This window comes from Microtus oregoni, unplaced genomic scaffold (assembly GCF_018167655.1).
Source record: "Microtus oregoni isolate MIOR12 unplaced genomic scaffold, Mior012 000056F_ref0000123, whole genome shotgun sequence".
Taxonomy (NCBI): domain Eukaryota; kingdom Metazoa; phylum Chordata; class Mammalia; order Rodentia; family Cricetidae; genus Microtus; species Microtus oregoni.
The window spans coordinates 12,132,360-12,151,614 of record NW_024543832.1 but is presented as its reverse complement, the minus strand read 5'-3'; the positions used below and the strand labels follow the sequence as shown (position 1 = coordinate 12,151,614).

At 45.2% G+C, this 19,255-nt stretch overlaps 1 protein-coding gene and 1 pseudogene across 2 annotated transcripts in view; both read right to left on the bottom strand.

Moving 5' to 3' along the window:
* Window positions 1-1,552: 1,552 nt before the first annotated feature.
* LOC121438718 lies at window positions 1,553-1,653 on the bottom strand (annotated as a pseudogene).
* A 2,064-nt stretch (window positions 1,654-3,717) lies between these two features.
* Window positions 3,718-19,255, bottom strand: part of Adk (adenosine kinase) — a 386,675-nt gene continuing 371,137 nt past the window's right edge. For both annotated transcript variants that reach the window (XM_041638898.1, XM_041638897.1), the window contains exon 11: window positions 3,718-4,568. In XM_041638898.1, coding sequence (XP_041494832.1) covers window positions 4,444-4,568 — 125 coding nt within the window. In that variant the 3' untranslated portion in view covers window positions 3,718-4,443. The remainder of the gene's footprint in view (window positions 4,569-19,255) is intronic.

Below are 19,255 nucleotides of genomic sequence, written 5' to 3'. Positions count from 1 at the left end.
AAAACCACAAGGGGGTAACTCCCTGTTTTTCAAGATTATTTTTAAGATTATAATCTAAGTTTATCTTCAGCTAGTTCCTAAAACAGTCACTGATCTGGCTAACCTAGATTTTTTGCTCTTTTCTTCCTGCTTAGATTTTTGGCTCTATTTTTTCTGCTAGAGGGGTCTGGATTTATCCAGGTCTTTCAAAACCTCACTCTGCATGGCATGCCTACCATGTGGTTTCCTGCCTGGGACCAGCTGCCATGAGACCTGCAGTGTGGTCTCGTGGCATGCCCATCTGTCTATCTCTCCTCATGGCCTGCTGCAGACACTTGGGGAACTGTACAGTCCCTGCCTGGGACTGGCTGCTCTCAGGGCCCGCTGCCTGCTGCCATGGCTTGGCAAACTGCAGCGTTTCTGCTGCTGCAGCTGCTGGGGATCCTGCAGCATTTTAAATTAATCAACTACAATGGGTATTTAAAGCAATTGGAAATTAAATGTGGGCGAATTTCAGTACTCACTGGAATTCCCTCCCGATACATCCTATATGTTTCTCTGTTTCATTATTTTCATTCACATCTTCATATTCTTTACCATATTTCTAATCTCCACGCCTCTACCCTGGCGAGAGGTATTTTTGTTGAGGATGGTCCCCGACACCTTGGGATCACTGAATGCTGACCCCCAACCCTCAGCAGGGCTCTGCTTGCTTAGAGCTTTGGGGAAAGACCAGCAAGCTGTTTCGGGGTGAAAGTCAAACCATTCCTTGCTGTTGACTCCCTTCCTTTTTGACTGTTGGCCTGACCCTCTCTCAGATGTTGATGTTTTCTGTACACCTCATCACACGACCCCTACAACATTAATGCCATCAGTGGTACCTTAGGTCCTTCTTGAGTTTCCAATCCCTGATTTTTACTGCCCTCCTCTGCTGCTCTCAGCTAGACAAAGTTCTCTGTTTTTATAGGACCTGTGACTAGACCAAGGCTCCCTAGATAGTCCAGTAGAGTTTTATTTTAAGATCTAATGCCTTTACTGTATCTATGGTGTTCTTGCAGCTATGTCGTGTGTCAAAGGCTACAGGAATTAGGGTCCAGGTAGCTCTGTGGACTATTAAGCCTTCCAAAGCTCTTATTTCTTCATCTTCTTTATAGGACCATCCAGCATTACCCTTCCTTTCAAGGAGAGTGGGATTCAGTTTCATCTTTTTGGAGAAAATAAATCACAGACACCATTACATCCCAAACTTCTTATGTGGAATTGCACTTTCAGCTACAACCATGAACTGGGACGATACTGTCAGGCTCAGTTAACTTCATCTGGTGGATTTCAGACTTGACACCATTAAGTGGCACTTACTTAGAAAGCTGGTTTTTGTCTGTATGTTTCCGAAGTACTGATCAGCAGCATGGAAGCTGGGATGACACAGACAGACCAGGGAACATCAGTCTGTACTTACAGGAAGGTCCTCAAGGCGAAGCCAACGAGGCTTGGATGTCCTCTGGCTGTGGGAACCACTTTACAGAGTTTCAGTATTGCCCAGCAATGTATTTACACTTGATAAAATCTATTTATTAATATGGAATCCTTCATAAGTTAGTGTGTCAACCTTGCACAGGGACCATGCTACTCTCGTCTGTATCATTCATCTTGGTGTGTGCTGCTGAAGTCAGCACAGGAAAAAGTGTGATAATTTTAAAAACTGTGTCTTCAACCCCCCCCCTCCCCGCAGCATCCATTATGTGTATCGGATATGTATATATGTGAGCCAGGCTGGTTTCTGCAACAACCCGGGGGGCTCTGAAGAGAAATGAGAGCCACATACTTCCATCTCTCTACTGTTCTTTAACAAAAAGCTTTTTTTAAAAAATCTTTTTAAAATCCAATGTGTATGGGTGTTTGCCTGCATGTATGTCTGTTCACCAAGTATGGGCAGTGCCCAGGGAGGCTGGACGAGGGCATTGTATTCTCTGGGCCTGGGGTCACAGACAGTTGTGGTAATGGGGAATTGAATCTGAGTCCTCTGGAAGAGTAGCCTGCTCTCTTAACCCTGAGGATAAAATATAGAAGTAGAGGTGGTGGACACCTTAAATCCCAGCACTCTGTGGGACAAATCTTTGAGTTCAAGGCCAGCCTGGTCTACAGAGGTGAGTTCCAGGACAGAGAGGACCACACAGAAAAACCTGGCTATTAAAAAAAAAAAAAGAAAAGCTAGTCACAACTGGACTGCACTGAAAGTGAGACATCTTGTTTGGACACGACATCTCTAGGAACAGAAAGCACAACCTCCATGACGCGAGAGACATTTTTAGTCATCATATGGAACAGACTGAAAATACAACTTACTAGTCAGAGTCAGAAAAGGATCTTAAGACACATCAAGTGAGTAACAGAAAGAGCTGACAGCGTGTGCGAGTCAAGTGAGACCACTTCACGTCCACTGCGATGGGGTTAAAATGCAGAATAACACGTGTCAGCGGGTGAGGTGTGAGCAAAGCATTGCTATTAGCAATCTCAAGGGGGCCAGGCGCTGGTGGTGCACGCCTTTAATCCCAGCACTTGGGAGGCAGAGGCAGGTGGATCTCTGTGAGTTTGAAGCCAGCCTGGTCTACAGAGTGAAATTATAGGACAGGCTCCAAAGCTACAGAGGAACCCTGTCTTGAAAAACCTAAAAAAAAAAAAGAAAGGAAAGAAAGAAAGAAAGAAAGAAAGAAAGGAAGGAAGGAAGGAAGAGGACTCTTAAGGGGTGCAGCCACCACAGGAAACAGTCTGGGGCTCCTCAATTACCCGAGCCCTGCAACCGCACAGTGCTCTGGCTTGTCTTGTTCACCTGCTGGAGAATCCCTCATAAAAAAGCAGACAGTGCTCTATGCTTGTGACCCCAGTGCTGGGGAGGCAGAACCAGGAGATCCCTAGAGCCTGGGCCAATCGTTCCAGGCCAGGAAGAAACCCGGCACCCACACATGCACGCCTCACACACATAGCTCCTGCAGAAGGCTGGCTGCTGCTGTGGCCTCAGACACATAGCTCTTGCAGAAGGCTGGCTGCTGCTGTGGGGACAGGCACGAGTGAGTGCTGGACAAGTGTGTGGAGACGCTGGGACTGAACCAGACTAGCCTCGAACTCACAGAGATCCGCCTGCCTCTGCCTCCCGAGTGCTGGGATTAAAGGTGTGTGCCACCACTGCCCGGCTGGACTGGACACTTCTGCAGGTGCAAAACTATGCTTTTATTTTTGGAAACTGACTTTTGTGAAGTAGCCCAGGCTGGCCCTGAACTTGTGATCATCAATTTCAGCTTCCTGAGTGCTAGGATTACAGCCACCACAGCCAGAAGGAAGCTCTACAGCTGTTTTGGAAAGCTTTTGTGGTTCCTTCAAAAAGGTTACGGTTGGAAATTAAACACTGGCGAATTTTCAGTACTCACTGAAATTCCCTCCCAATACTATCCTAAAAAAAAAAAAAGGAACATATGACAAGGAGTTGTGGGGCAGAGGCAGGTGGATTTCTGTAAGTTGGAGACCAGCCTGATGTACATAGTGAGTCCCAGACCAGAGCTCACAGTGAATCCCGGTCTCAAGAAAAGAGTTTATATATGATCTAATAATTCTACTACTGCAAATAAGAATACTTACTGGTCTGTTATAATATGTGGTGTGTGTATGCACATAGATATTTATATATAATGTACTTCATTTCTTTTCCTCACCCCATCAATAAAACCATACAGGGCACAGTACTACAACAATTTCTTCCTTAGTTTTATTGAGCATAAGTCAAGACAGAAAAGATTCCTCTATGGCAGTTTATTTGTATCAAATTACATAGTACCATCAGGAGGCAAAAGGGTACAATCTGAGTAACATGGAACATGATGCAAATGTTGGGGGCTGCATTTGTCCACAGCCCTCACATGTCTGGGGCCCACTGAAGAGTTGATAGCGAGTAATTTGGTGTGATAAACATTCCTGTACCTTATTTGACTAGTTATCAGATATATATAGATATATATACACACATACATATATGTATATATGTATACATATGAGACGTGTGTGCATACACACTTCCAAATTAAATATATTTCTATAAAAAGCTCAAGAATGATGTTAGCATTAATTTCTTTTAAAAGTCTATTATATTAAATTGCACCTGTATTGAAAGCAGAAATGTAAAAAAAATGATCAATTTACTAAATACAGATGAAATTACAATCAAAAATGAAATAAAAGTTTCTATTGAAATGTTGTGATCCTGTTAGACATTTACGAAGCACTAACAAACTATGGAAATAAACATTTTCCCTCAGATTTCAGAGACTAGAGGTTCTAGGAGCAGTACTGAGCCCTCTAAATTAAGAATGAGAATCATGGTTTCATAGTTGGCAGAGACAGCAGATGAGTTTATTCTTTCTTGTGGCAGACGGTCAGGACATGGCCACTGCAGCCTGAGGTTTCTGTCTTCCATCAGTGGAAGTCCGGCTTCTCGGGGAAGGTACAGCCCGTTCGCCTAATGATGACGCTTGCTGCATAGTGGCCAGCGCGGATGCATTCGGTCAGGGGCTTGTCATAGACCAGTTGTGAGAGAAACCCTAGAAGAGACAAAAGAGAGGTGAGTGTGTGCAACAGCATTAGAAACATCAGGACAGCCAGAGCTGCTATACAGAGAAACTCTGTCATGAAAAACAAACAAACAAACAAAGAAAAAAGCAATGTCAAGAGCTCAGCTGGCGCCCAGTGACTCTGGTCTCAGCGTGAAGGTTAGCCTTGACTGTCTACTTGGTGGACTAGTAGAGTGTGACGTGACCGTAAGCACGTCAGTAACGACAGGGAGAGACTTGCCCTGCCCGTGCGTGGCACCGCCTAGTAGGTAGCTGGGCCCTGAGTGGATGAGGAGGGGAAAGAGGAAGCTGCAGTGCAGACAGCGGCTCTGCTTGCGGGCTGTCATCTGTGAACTGCTTGGCTTTATTGCAACCTCTGAAAGTGTGAGAAGCAAAGTCCTCCTCCCTGAGATTTCACACCACCCACAAACACCACCCACAGGGCCGCTCACTTAGAGGCAAAGTTGAGAGCAAGCTCTGCTGAAATGCATTACTTGAGTCTTTTGCCGATAAAGCCAGAGGTTAGCCTTCCTCCCTAGTTATTCCTAGTACATTGCTATTTCAAGAAAGCCCTGTGGTCTCTTAAGAGCTGCAGGCTTCAGGCACAGCAGTGCACACCTGCAGCTTCGTGCTTGGTAAGCAGAGGCAGGAGAGGCAGGATCGCAAAGTCATCCAAGGCCTGCCTGAGCTAGGTGAGAGTCTGTTCCAAAAACCAACAAAATCAGAGAGAGAGAGAGAGAGAGAGAGAGATAGGTAGAAAGAGGGAAGGAGGGAGAGCGAGAGCAAGAGAGAGAACACCAGTTAGAAGGTGCTCTTTCCACAGGCAGCAATGAAATCCACTAAGTTCCCCAGCTGAGCACCTGATGGATTTGACTATCACGTGAACATAGCAAAGGGCCAGGCGGTGGTGGCAGAGGCAGGTGGATCTCAGTGAGTTCAAGGCCATCCTGGTCTACAAAGAACATAAAACAGCATTGAATCAGCTTCTTACCACAATGGAATAAAAGGAGCCAGGGTTATTATTCTTCTAGGAGCAGTTGAAATAAAAAATTATATGAAACAAACTTCTTAAAATATTATACAGTAGCCACAAAGGGTTTAAGAAAGGGGGGGAAACAGGGGACTGGAGAGTTGGCTCAGTGGTTAAGACTTGGGCTCGATTCCTAGCACCACAGAGGCTGACCGCCTCCTCGGGAAGGAACCAAGCATGCGTGTGGTGCATAGCTGTACATGCAAGCAAAACACTCATATACATAAAATAATAAAATAAATCTTAAAAAAAAGCAGAAAAAAAAAGCTGGGTGGTGTGGTGCATGCCTTTAATCCCAGCAGATCTCTGTGAGTTCAAGGCCAGCCTGGTCTACAAGAGCTAGTTCCAGGATAGCCAGGGCTACACAGAGAAACCCTGCCTCAAAAAAAATAAAGTATCAATGTAATGTAACAAGCCAAGAGTGAAGACCTTAGACCATCTGAATACACAGAGAAAAACTATCCGACAACATCTAATAGCTAATCCTAATTTTCATAATTTAGAAAAAGAGGTACAGAAAAGAACTTTTCCACTTGAGAAAGAAATTTATAGAAATTTACTGCTAATATTTTAAGGTAAGGGATGAATATTTCATTTTCTCCTTAAGACTAAAAATAAAGCAAGAATGTTTGCCCTCTGCTTCGCATGTGCACACGCTCTGTGGCAGGGTTTCATGCTGTAGCTTGGGGTGGCCTCACACTTGAGTTGGCATCTTCCTGTCCCCTGAATGCTGGGATCACAGATCTGCACTGAAAGACTCTAAATGCATTTGTAAGCCCCCTCAACCCTAAGACATTTTTCTAAAACCTTACACTCACTCTCTCTTGGAAACAGGACAGTAGCCCCTCCCCATGCTGGACTGCTCATCCTCCTGCGTCCTTGTACATAATCTTCAAACATAACTCCATTCTGGGAATTGAGGCAAAGACAGCCCACAGATGTTGACTCAATTCCTGATGTATTGATTTAGTCACTAGAACAAGGTCAGGATGGCCCACAGATGCTCCCCCTTATCTCACCAGATCACACAGCTATTCTCCTGCCCTGGAACAGACCAATCACTGCTAGTAACCCTTTTAATGAGCCAATCCAATAAGTTGAAAAACAACCTTCAGGTTCCCCCCACCTTGTGTCTGTGGCTTTTTGCTTTAAAAGATGGACTGTAACAGCTATCAATGTCCTTCATATCCCGAACCTGAAGGGCCCTGTCATGACAGAATAAAAATCCTCTTGCTTTTGCATCAATTATGGTTATGTGAGTGGTGTCTGGAGCAACTCCTCCCTGATGTTTGGACTTCTAGTCCAACAGCACCATCTGCCCAGTCCAAGTGTTCTTCAACATTCTCATGGAGACATTTGTGGAGCAAAGTGAGCCATCAAGATGGAGAAGGAAGTCACTTTCAGTATGAAGAAGGCAGAATTGTCTATGCCTGAAACTCAAGACAGCAGGCAAGGCCAGGCGGTGGTGGCGCACGCCTTTAATCCCAGCACTCGGGGAGGCAGAGGCAGGCGGATCTCTGTGAGTTCGAGACCAGCCTGGTCTACAAGAGCTAGTTCCAGGACAGGCTCCAAAACCATAGAGAAACCCTGACTTGAAAAACCAAAAAAAAAAAAAAAAAAAAAAAAAAAGACAGCAGGCAAGGCCAGAAGTGGTGGAAAGCAAGGGTAGGTGTCTCTGTGTGAGTCTGAGGCCAGCCTGGTTTATGCAGAGAGTTCCAGGCAACCAGAGCTACACAGTAAGACCCTGCCCTACCTCTACCCTCAAAAAAAGAAAAAAGAAAAAAAAGGGTTGGGAATGTGCATCTGTATGTGGAGGCAGGGGCTGCTAAGTGCTCTAAGTGCTCTATGGGTGAATAATGCCGGAGATTAGGATTCTAGTCTGTTTTGGCAGGGCAGGGTAGTAAACCCTTGAATCCTAGCACCGAGGAGCTGGAGGCAAGAAGATGAGGCATTCAAGGTCATCCTCAGCCAGTCAGTGAAGTTTGAGGCCAGCTTGGGTAACAAAAACCAAAATAACACAAACAAAACCCCTGCACACATGCAAAAATGAACCTAAGAACCCATGAAATCTAGACAACTGTTATTAGTGCTACTGAGTTTAGTAAAGCTGCACAGCTAGCAACTGAAAAATCAACCCAAGAGCTCACAGGCACAGGTAGCAACTATATCTAACAGCGAGCAATTAAAGAATAATATTCCAAATGCTATTTATGCATAATATCAAACTTGTGAAATACCTAGGAATATGTCTGAGAATAAGTCATGTAAGATCAGCCACTGAAAACAAGGCAGCACAAAGGGGAAGAAACTAAGCCCAGGCAACAGAGAGGAAATGCTAGTGGGCCAAGACTCAGTGCTGCTGTTGGCGCTGTAGAACCGGAAACTGTTAGAACATGGTTTTATGTAAGCCCAGCTACTGAGGAGGTTGAGGCAGGTGGCCTGTCTGGCCATTGTCAGAAGCCCTGTCTCAAAAATCAGAAATAGAATTAAAAAAAAAAAGTTAATTAGGGGTGAAGGGCTGGGTGTTCTGCTGAGTGGGCGGCACGTGGCCAGCCCGTGAGAGGCCCTGTGTTGGTTCCAGTACTGCAAAACCAAAAACCAACCAAACAAATCCAAAGAAAAACAAAAAATAAGACTACGGTATTTGAGAAATTACAGGGGAAATCTTTGTGAGCTTGGTGTGCTTGGTCTGAAGGTAACTTCAGAAGCCTCCGCCACTGTGGTAACCCCTGCCCTAAGTACAAACTTTTATAGAAGACACAATGATTCGGATTTCATCAAACTCACTTTGTACTTCAGCAGAGAGAAACACAGCCAAGTGCACATACAGAGTGCAGCATTTTTCATTAAAAAAAAAACAACAACAACAAAAAACAAAACAAACAAAACAAAACCCCGCAAGTCAGAGTGGCAGCAATGCCACGCAGCCACTAAAATGACCATGTAGCAAGACGGCCTGGAGGGAGCTGCGGAGGGTGCGCGTGCTCCCCAACTTTAAGCACGTTGGCGAAGGTAACAGGAAGAAGACTTGGTTTCTTATTACAGCATGGGTGGATGACGTGGGACGGAATGTGGCCGCAGAGTCAGTTATGAGAGTTCCGGAGACTGAATTCAGGGCCTCAGTCCCGCTCAGCGCTCAAACTGGCCCCTGCGCGTGTAAAATGATAAGGTCACTTTGGGAAGTGATTTATTAGCGCTGTAAAAAGTTTGGTTTGGGGCTGGAGAGTGGGCTCGGTAATTGAAAACCCAGGCTAGTCTGGCAGAAGACAGGAGCTCCATCCCTGCATCCACAGTAGACTTCACAACAGTCTGCAACTCGGGGCCGAGCTGTCTTCTGGCCGCCTAGGGCACCAGGTAGGTCTACAGGTGCTACAGGACAAACACGCAGGCAGACACTCTCTCTCACACACACAAAATCAAAATAAATGCTGTTACAAAAAAGTTAAATTAACCTACCATATGACTGAGTTATTTTATTTCTAGCTATTTACCCTAGGTAAACGAAGGCAGACGTGTAGAGACTTGTAAAGGAACGTTCCCAGCAGCCGTACTGTGACAGTTCCAAGTGGAGGCAATCCAACCGGATGAGATGGGGCAGGAAGGAAGGGTTAAGGAAGGGCATGGGAATGACGGAGCCACTCATAGAGACTGGTATATCACACTTCAAAGTTTCTAAAACTGCACTTTAAAAATGGGTCTTTATTGTATGCCAGTTATGCCACAATAAAACCATAAAAACATAAAAGGAAGGAAGCAAGGGAGAAAGGTATAGTTACAAATAAGATAGGACAAACCCAGAAAAACCCTACTCATCCCTCGGGGGGCCCTGGAGCTGTTGCTGTGCTGGCGGCTGAGGGCTGCGGATAATGAGAAACTTGTGCAGGCTGACTTCCGGCCTTCCCCGAGGTCCTGGGCAGCCAGGGAGGAGGGGAGAGCTGAGGGTTAATTTGGGGCTGTGGTACAATGACCTGTTGAGATCATTACACCAGATTTATGTCCTTCCTCTTTCCCAGCCAGGCCCAGAAAATGCTCTGTATTTGATAAAATAATTACAGAAGAGAATTAATTTGGTTACTAGAATGAAGTCTTTGGAAGAATGTGAACTCATTCTCTCAGGAGTATTTTCATCACAGAGTTTTCAGGTAACAGGCAAAGGTCAGGATAAACTTTCTGCCAAACTGTGAGACTGAAATGTTCGGCCCACACAGCGAACAGGGCAGACGCCAGGTTCAGAGTAGGATCGGCTTACAATGGAAACACGTCTGTTAGAAGCCTTATGAGCAACATCTGTTTTCCTCATTCTTCCTGCTATGATCTTTGTGAGAAAAGCTCATGTTAGGGAATGTTCTGTGAAGTTAAGTGTCGGCATCCTCCTTCTAAGAGAACCTCTGATGAAGTCGGTGCCGCGCTCCACAGACTCATTTGCTTTGACAAAAAAAAAAATCTAAATGTGACAAAAGCTACGACCTTTGGCCCTAGGAGAGTATCAGCTTTTCAATAACCTATTTTTAAAACCCAGCAAGATGAATTACAGGTATCACATAATCAGTTATAATTGGGGCCTTCAAAGAGTAGCCTTTGTCAGTCTTAAAGACCGTATAAAAGTTATTTAGTGTGCATGCTGGTACTAAAGGGTGATAAAGAATGACTTCATAACGGGAATGAACAAACAGCCCAGGTCCCCCCTACCTCAAGACAGAGCCTTACTGTGCAGCCCTGGCTGGTCTGGAACTGCCTAGGTAGACCAGGCTGGCCTCCACTTACAGTGATCCCCCTGCCTCTGCCTCCTGAGTGCTGCGCCCCCACTCTTGCCTTCTAAGATACTCTTGTGTCTTGAAAAGTATGTAACATAAAATTGACTACTGTAACAATAGTTACTTATTTATTTAGCCTGGAGGTAGGCGTGCTGAGCAATGGCAAGTGTGTGGAGGTCGAGGACTGCTGGGAGTCAGTTCTCTCCTTCCGAACTCAAGTCTTCTGACTCCAGGCCGGGCACCTTTACACTAAGCCACCTTGCCGGCCCATTAGCTCATTACTTTTTTTATCTTTTAAAATTTTTTAAAAAGATTTATTATTTTTATGTCTGTGGGCATTTTGCCTGCATGTATGTCCATGTACCATGTGCCTGGTGCTCTGGGAGGCCAGAAGAGTCAGACCCCGATGCTGGAGCCACAGATAGTTGTGAATGCCATGTCAGTGCCGGGAACCGAACTCGGGTCCTCTACAAGCACATCCAGGGCCGTAAGCACTGGGCCACCAGGGCAGCCCCGGTCCCTCTCTCTGGTTAGCTGTACACACACTGCCTGCTCATGCATTTACCTGCAGGCTGCAGAGCATCTTGCTGGCTTCTTCGTCTTATCACTCGAGAGGAAAACTGCTGTAAACATTTGTGTACAGGTTTTGGTGCAGACGTAAGTTTTCAACTCATTTGGGCAGCCAAGGAACACAACTGCCGGCTCATATGGCAAGCATATGTTCGGCGTGTCAGACACTGCCAGGCCACCCTCCCAAGTGGCCACTCTAGCTTTCACTTCTCCAGCGGTGAGTCACAGTTCCCGGTGCTGCTCAAGAGAGGTAAGAAAGGATTTTCTCTGTTTTGAGAGAGCACTCATGTAGCCCAGGTTGGCCCCAAGCTCACCATATAGCTGAGATAGCCCTGGACTCCTGATCTTCCTGTCTCTACCTCCCGGGAGCTTTGATTATAGGCGCCTGCCACCTCATGTAGCTGTTTTTCCCATTATTTTTAAATTTTTATCCAGGTATAGTGGTACATACTTGGGATCCTAGTCCCTAGGAGGCTGAAGACACTATGTCTTCTAATCTAGCCTGGAACCGAACCTTCTTCTCCCTGCCTGTCAGGGACTAGGTCACAATAGTGAGCCCCTGTCTCAACAACCAACCAAACAAGCCCCCACCATGTTTACTTATAAAGAAGCGACTGCACGGGGCTTCTGTACTTCACCAGTGCAGCTACTCTTCTCTCTAGCGCTTGCTTGTGATCTTCAGTAAGTCACACAGTTCAACCCCAGCTCTGCAGCTCTCTCCTAGGGCTTTGGTTTCAGGACTCTGGACAGGTACAGCGATCTAATTAATCACCACTTCCCTGGCCTCGCTCCAGCTTGTTCACTGGAGTATCAATGCTCTTTATGTGTGAGCAGTATCAGACTTCACACTGTACAGTAGTGACAAATTAATCACACAGTTATTAAGAGATAATGTGGGAGTAGTAACACAAGTTATCATGTAATTACCTTTGTTCTTAAAGGCATTACCATGCAATTAAAGCAAACCTGATACGATATTTTAGAAAGCAATAGTACCGAACTCTTTTCTGTCTACATGTGTGTGCACACACATTGTTCTCTGCCATTTCTAGGTCAATTTAGTTTTCCAGTTCTTTATTTTTAAAAAGATATCTGCCTTTTAGAAGCTGGGTGGAGTAGTTAATGCTTCATAGTGGGTTCAGGCTAGTCCGGGTTACTAAGTGAGATCCTGTCTCTATCTATCTATAAATACAGGTTCTCTCTATATTCCTGGCTATCATGGAACTTGCTATATAGACCAGGCTGGCCTTGAACTCACAGAGAAACACCCAGATTTTGGTGCTGGGCTTAAAGGTGTGAACTACCACGCCTGTGGACAAACAACCTCCCAACAAAAAAAGAAAAAAAAAAAAAAGCAAAGAGACCTGCATTTTAGTGTCAACTCTGGAACTTTCTCACTCCCACTGGCTTAGGCTTCTTCGCCTGTACCCGCAGACACCAGATCCAGGCTGCCACATAACGCGGAGGCTGCTCACTCACAGACTGTTTTTGTAAAGGTGGTATATCTGAATATCTAGATGCTGGGCTAGATACCAAAGAATTCAAAGATAATATAGTGTTTGTCTTTGATTTTCTACTTTCTATATATTTGGAGACATCAAGAAACACTTCCTGGAGAAGGTGTCATGAACAGGGTCTTTGTGGGTGCTCTAAGAGATGGGCAGCTAGCATTCAGCCATTGTGCTGTCCTGTCTCCTGGGTCCTGACAGCATCATTGGCTACGTAGCATCCCCTCATAAAAGGCAGCTCTGCCCACCTCCTCTCTGTAACTCTCTTTCCTCTTCCGCTACGCCTGTGTCCAGAGGCCAGTCTCTCCCATGGCCTCTCCGCTTTTTCATTGCTTCCCCATAAACTACCCTGAACGTGTGAGCCCTGTCACATGATGCTCTCTCTCTCTCCTCCCCCCCCCACGCTGTTTTTAAAATTATAACAAGGATATTACACACAGAAGAAACAGGAGGGCATGCTAGAACAAAGTTCACTTTGGAGACCAGGAAAAGAGGGCAGTTGTGTTCAAACTGTGGAGAGCAGGTGGTGGTGACCTCCAGTGACGTGGAGCAGAGAGCTGGACGCTTGACCTTGGCTTACAGCATTCTGCTCAGGTAACTCTGGCAGAAGCAGTGTGAACTCACTAGGAACAGGAGGCCCCTATAGCATGCCGGGATGCTTCTCCAAGCACTGTGCTGGGAACAGCGGCTCCTGTCACACACCAGGAGAGCACAGCACAGACCTACTGTGAGCTTCAGCTTTGCACTTCAGTTGTGCAAAGTATTTGAGGCCTGGAAGAGGAGCAGTAAAGACAGAGCTTGTCGCTGAGGTGAGGGAAGAACACGGACAGAATGTCACGGAGTTAGTTCTTTTAGACCATTGCAGGACTTTCTGTGCCAATCCAACATGAAGCCACTGCAGATAGAACCCTGAGAAAGACATAACTGAACTTCTCCCCAAAATGATTATTTTGGCAATAAGGAAACGGATTGGAGTATAAGACAGGGTAAACATGAAGATCAGTGAGGGAACATGGTCAATTGTTGGGAGCCCTTGAAAACCATACAGATGACGAGGAAGCTACATATGAAGTATGCGAAAGTACCTGTGTAAAAACGCAATTCATACCCAGCATCACTGAGGGAGGTCAGCCGAAATGTTCTGGATACGCCAATCAATTATCTACTGGACCAAGAAGTGGCATCTGAGCCACCATGGGCAAAAAACTTATTGTCCTTCCAGGATCTCATGACAGCAGTCTCTGTGAGTCTGGTGGCAGACATGGAAACAGCCCAATGAAGACGTGTTCACAGCCACCTGCTGACCCAGGTCTGCTGTCACTCTCTGGCTACACCCAGTCAAGACCTCCAGTTCTTGTTCTTGTTGGAGATTCTTCTTGTAAGAGGAGCCAGTTATTGATAAAGAACAGCCATTTTGTTTAACAGAAGTGGGAATCCCAGGGTCAAAGCTGCTGCTGTCTGGTTGGGTGAGGGCTTCTTCTAATGAACATGGAGGAAGGTGAAAGGGGAAAGGAGGAACACAGCTTGCTTGACGTTGCTTTAAAGACATTATTAGTTTTGTTTTTAGGCCCTGATGCAGGCTTGGCAAGCACTGTACTATTGAGCTACAACTGTGGCCCCTGAAGCCTCTTTAATCCCATTAATGGTCTAATCAGCTCGTTAAGGCCCTAACTTTTAATATCATCATACTAGGCAACATTTGATTTTTGGGGAGAACATTTTAAATTGGAACATTTCCCAAGGTAGTTAATGATGGGGCTGAAAATCAAACATTTATTGAGGTATTGTTTTTTTAAACTATATTAATTCATCTTACTTTTAAAAACATGGATGGGTGTTTTGGCTGCATGTATGTATATGTCTGCACCACATGCATGCCTGGTACCCTTGGAGGCCAAAAGAGGTTGTAGCATCCTCTGGACCTGGGATTACTGATGGTTGTGAGCACCACGTGGGTGCGGGGAATTGAACCGCCCTCCCTCCAGCCTCAGCTACTGTTAGAATCTCTAGGTTATTAGAGTCTTTATGATTATGAGCGTCTTTACCTTCCTCAAAATTTCTTGACTTGAAATGGGGCTCTGTTACTTTGCCAAGCCGGATGGAGACAGTACCCTGAAGCTAACGTGTGACAGCGCCACTGTCCTCTGCCCTGTGCCTGCTCCCAGTGCCTGTGGTTTCTGCGTACAGCAGAGACATATTCTGAATCATAAATCCATGTCATTCCCTTTTCCTCTGTCATTAGACACTTTAATATAGAGGAAAGGAACTAAATACAACTGTCAAGAGTCAATTTCCTCCTCGACCTTCTGACATCTGAAGAGCATGAGCCCTAGTGGGCCCTTTAATGTAGCAAATCTTACAGCATGCTACTTCACAGTACTACATGTCCAAATAAACACAAACATGGCACCAGTTCAAAATCAAAGAACCCACAATGTCTTCTGTTGTCTTTTTGACAGATAGTCTGTTACTGCAGACTTTAGAACTGGTCATCCCCTAGATCTCATAATCTCACAGTCACTTAGGCAGCAGGAGGAGGAAGCAGTGCAAGAAGACGTGAGAAGTTTACTCTAAAACACAGAAAAATTACTGAAGACATGGGAAAACACGCTAAGTGCTCAAACTTATTTTATGCTCATTGTTCTAAGTGAGTGATTATGTCCCCCCGGCCCTGTGATGTTTTTCTAGCTATTTGCAAGATGGCAGATGGAGTGTTTGCACAAAACCAACGTTTCATGAGGCCTGAGGTGAATGCAGTTCCTTTCCTGTGGCTCAGCCTTGGTTTGATGTGCACTGACCTCAATCATTAAGATTACAATGAAAGGGGGCTGGAGAGATGGCTCAGAGGTTAAGAGCATCGCCTGCTCTTCCAAAGGTCCTGAGTTCAATTCCCAGCAACCACATGGTGGCTCACAACCATCTGTAATGAGGTCTGGTGCCCTCTTCTGGCTTTCAGGCATACATGCAGACAGAATATTGTATACATAATAAATAAATATTTAAAAAAAAAAAAAAAAAAGATTACAATGAAAAGGGCCCCAGAGATGACTCAGAGGGTAGAAGCACTTGGCACTCAAGCCTGATAACCTTAGTTTAATTCCACATAAAGTAAAGGAGAACACTGACTGTAGAAAGTTGGCCTACGACCACACACACACACACACACACACACACACACACACACACACATCCCTGCAGTGAAAAACAGAAATATCTTAGAATCTTCTTCAATGAAAGTATTCAGCCAAGTGTGGCAGTTCCAGGTTAGCCTGGGCTGTACAATGAGACTGTCTCAAAACAAAACGTCCCCTCAAAAATCAACCCCCCCCCAGTTCCAAACAAACAAACAAACAAACAAAAAAGAGATACAGTTAGAAACAAAACATGGTACAGGCATTTTTACATGCCTGGTCATGGTGCAGGATGAAACATATGAGCACCCTAAAGATGCTAGCATATTTTTGCTTCCTCAAAGCCATGTTTTAAGTTCTGCCTGAATTATGCCTTACCAATCCTCAACGCTGACATTTCAGGAAAATAACGTTCAGCTCTCTGTCTTTGCCCTGGCTTTGGCTCTGATGGCTCAGGACGGCAATGAGCACTTCAGTGCCTGCAGCCATCCCATTCCTACGTTGGAGAAGTCGCAGCCGTGAGTCCTGTTCTTCCTAGTTATTATTACTCGGGAAAGCTTTTAATAAAAGCTAATTAGCTACAGCCCCCTCCCCCAGTGGTGAACTGATCTCAGGGGCTAAAGCTGTACTACTTCTCATTATTCCCTGCAGGCTTTCCGTGGTGTCTCAGAGCCAGGGCCGACGACAATGAGAAGCGGTAGTGAGATCCACCCGCCTCGGCCCTGCACTAAGTCAGTCTCTCCATCTCCAAGTAAAATCAATACTCTGTTTGAGTAAACACGCTCACGGCTTTATTAGGGTATCTTACTTGTTCTGTAACAGCTACTTGAAGCTGTGGTAACAAATCGACTCAACTCAGTTAAACCTAGAGAGCTGGTAAGAGGCCCATCAATAAGGCTGTTATAAAAATAAGCTGCAGGAGATCAGAGAGCTGGAGCAAACAGCCTGGGAATGTCAATATTCCCCCTTAGAGAGGAGGACAGCACCGTGAGATCATGTGCAAAGTCTTCCCTTCCCTTAACGATGCTTCTTGTTCCAGCTGGACAAATGTTTCTACTTCTTGTGCACAGCGTCTCTGAGTGAAATTTGTACTAATTCCCCTGTGGATCTGGAACAGGAAGTCGACATAAATACAATTTTTCAGATTCTTTCTTTGGAGAAATACTGTGGTCAGGCGGCACACTGTGCCAGCACAGCCTCACCTTCCTTTCTTGATGAGACTAAACTGTCACCATCTACATTCTGTAATTTCAACAGAACGTTCGTTCTTGAAATAGTTTCCGTGAGGCTGAGGTTGCCTTCAGAATTAGGCCTTGGGCGCTCTTGCACTTGGCAGCAGCAAACACTGTTGGGCTTTAGTGGAGTGCATATGCAGTGTCTGCTACCTCTCAGAGCGAGATTGTGCGGTGGGTGCGGCTCCAGCAAACCGGGACATCTCAGAGATGCCCAAAGGCTGCTTAAGGAACTAACATCTGGCAGGAAATTCCTACTTTCCTTTGGCTAGCTCAGATCATCCAGATGTGAAAGTCATGGTTTCCTTGGACTGAGAAGAGCCAGATGTAAGCTTTCCTATTTTCTATAGGTCTACTCAGTTCTGTTTTAACCTCATACTGACTACAGCACATCTACCAACTAGTTATGAATTCATGTGACATATCCATAAAATAGAAAAACATCTTAAAGGGAGAACAAATCAACAAACATTAAGTGTTCAATTAACTTAAAAAGCTACCGTGTCTGCCAACACTAGGTCCAAAGTTTAACTATGTGTTGGTGCAAGGGCTGACTCGTATAGGAAATGAAGGAGAGCAGAGGTTCCTTTGTGATAGGCCAACATATTTACACCCTCATCACAGAGCAGGTAAATGAGAAGGAAGGAGGTGATACATAGACACATGGTCTTTGCTTCAGTGTCTAAGCAGTCTCCATGACGCTTATTTCCTCTTCGTTACGGCTGTGAACGGAAACCTGTTTAGTTCCATTGCCTGTTGTGTGGGATAGAAGTGCTTGCCTAGCATGGTTTGATCCCTGGTGCTCTATAAACTGGATAGGTGGTGCACCAGCAATCCTCACACTGGAGAAATGGAGGCAGGGGGATCAGGAGTTCAAGTTCCTTTTGAGCTACATAGTGAGTTTAAGGATGGCCTGGGCTACATAAAATCCTCACTCAAAAAGAAGAGGATAAAGAAGAGAAGAAACAGCCACAGCAGCCGCCCACCAGGACTGAGGTTGTAGATCAGTGGTTGAGGCAATGTTATGGTTGCTGGCGTAAGAACTCATTATATCACTATATATATTTCAATAACCTACACCTAACAACTTATCACACCAAGTTGATCCTAGATATTTAAAAGTACTAAATGACAGACATAGTTTTAATTTTCCATTTTATGACCCAGAAATAAAAACAGGTAGTTCTAAACTTTATAAAATGTTAATGTTGTCAGGGCATGGTGACGCTCACCTTGAATCCCAGCATTTGAGAGCTAGAAGCAGGTAGATTTTTGTGAGTTTCAGATAGACAGGTATACATAGTAAGATTGTCTCAAAAAAAAGTTGACTGGATAATTAAATGAAATATGAACCAAGGGCCTGTGTTCAGACCCTAGGTTAGGGTGCTCATCCATCTCACACACCTGAAGTAAATAAAGCTTCTAATTGGTAATTATATGCTATTGGGGGCAGGCTGATTCAGACTTCTGCTGATAGTTTATATTGTGTATTGAGTGTCAGTGCACATTCATGTAGGGATCTGAGATGAGAAGAGGGATCAGAGTCCCTGTGACAGTAGTTAGAGGCAGTGTGAGCATCCTCATATGGGTGCTGGGAATCCAAGTCTGGTCCTCTTTGAGAGCAAGAAACCTCTTATTGCCATGTGACAGGGTTTCACTGTGTGTACTTCTGGCTGCCCTGGAACTTGATCTGTAGACCAGGCAGGCCTCACACTCACTGAGATCCTCCTGGATCTGCCTCCCAAGTGCTGGAATTAAAGATGTGCGCCATCAATGTGGGTCTCTGTCTCTGTCTCCTTTCATCGCTTGCTGAAGGTTAATATTCAGGAGGATGCCTATATGTTTTTCTTTGGGTTCTCCTTATTTAGCTTCTCTAGGATCACTAATTATAGGCTCAATGTCCTTGGTTTATGGCTAGAAATCTCAAGGTCCAAATCAGGAGCAGAAGGAGAGAGAGCACGAGCAAGGAACTCAGGACCATGAGGGGTGCACCCACACACTGAGACAATGGGGATGTTCTACTGGGAACTCACCAAGACCAGCTGGCCTGGGTCTGGAAAAGCCTGGGATAAAACCGGACTCGCTGAACATAGTGGACAATGAGGACTACTGAGAACTCAAGAACAATGGCAATGGGTTTCTGATCCTACTGCACGCACTGGCTTTGTGGGAACCTAGGCAGTTTGGATGCTCAACTTACTAGACCTGGATGGAGGTGGGTGGTCCTTGGACTTCCCACAGGACAGGGAACCCTGATTGCTTTTCGGGCTGACGGGGGGGGGGGGGGGGACTTAATTGGGGGAGGGGGAGGGAAATGGGAGGCGGTGGCAGGGAAGAGACAGAAATCTTTAATAAATAAATAAATTAAAAAAATACTCTGCAGAAATCAAAAGTGTAAAAAAAAAGAACTTGCAGAGGGCAAAGAATATTGTCAAAAATAATTTCTAAATAAA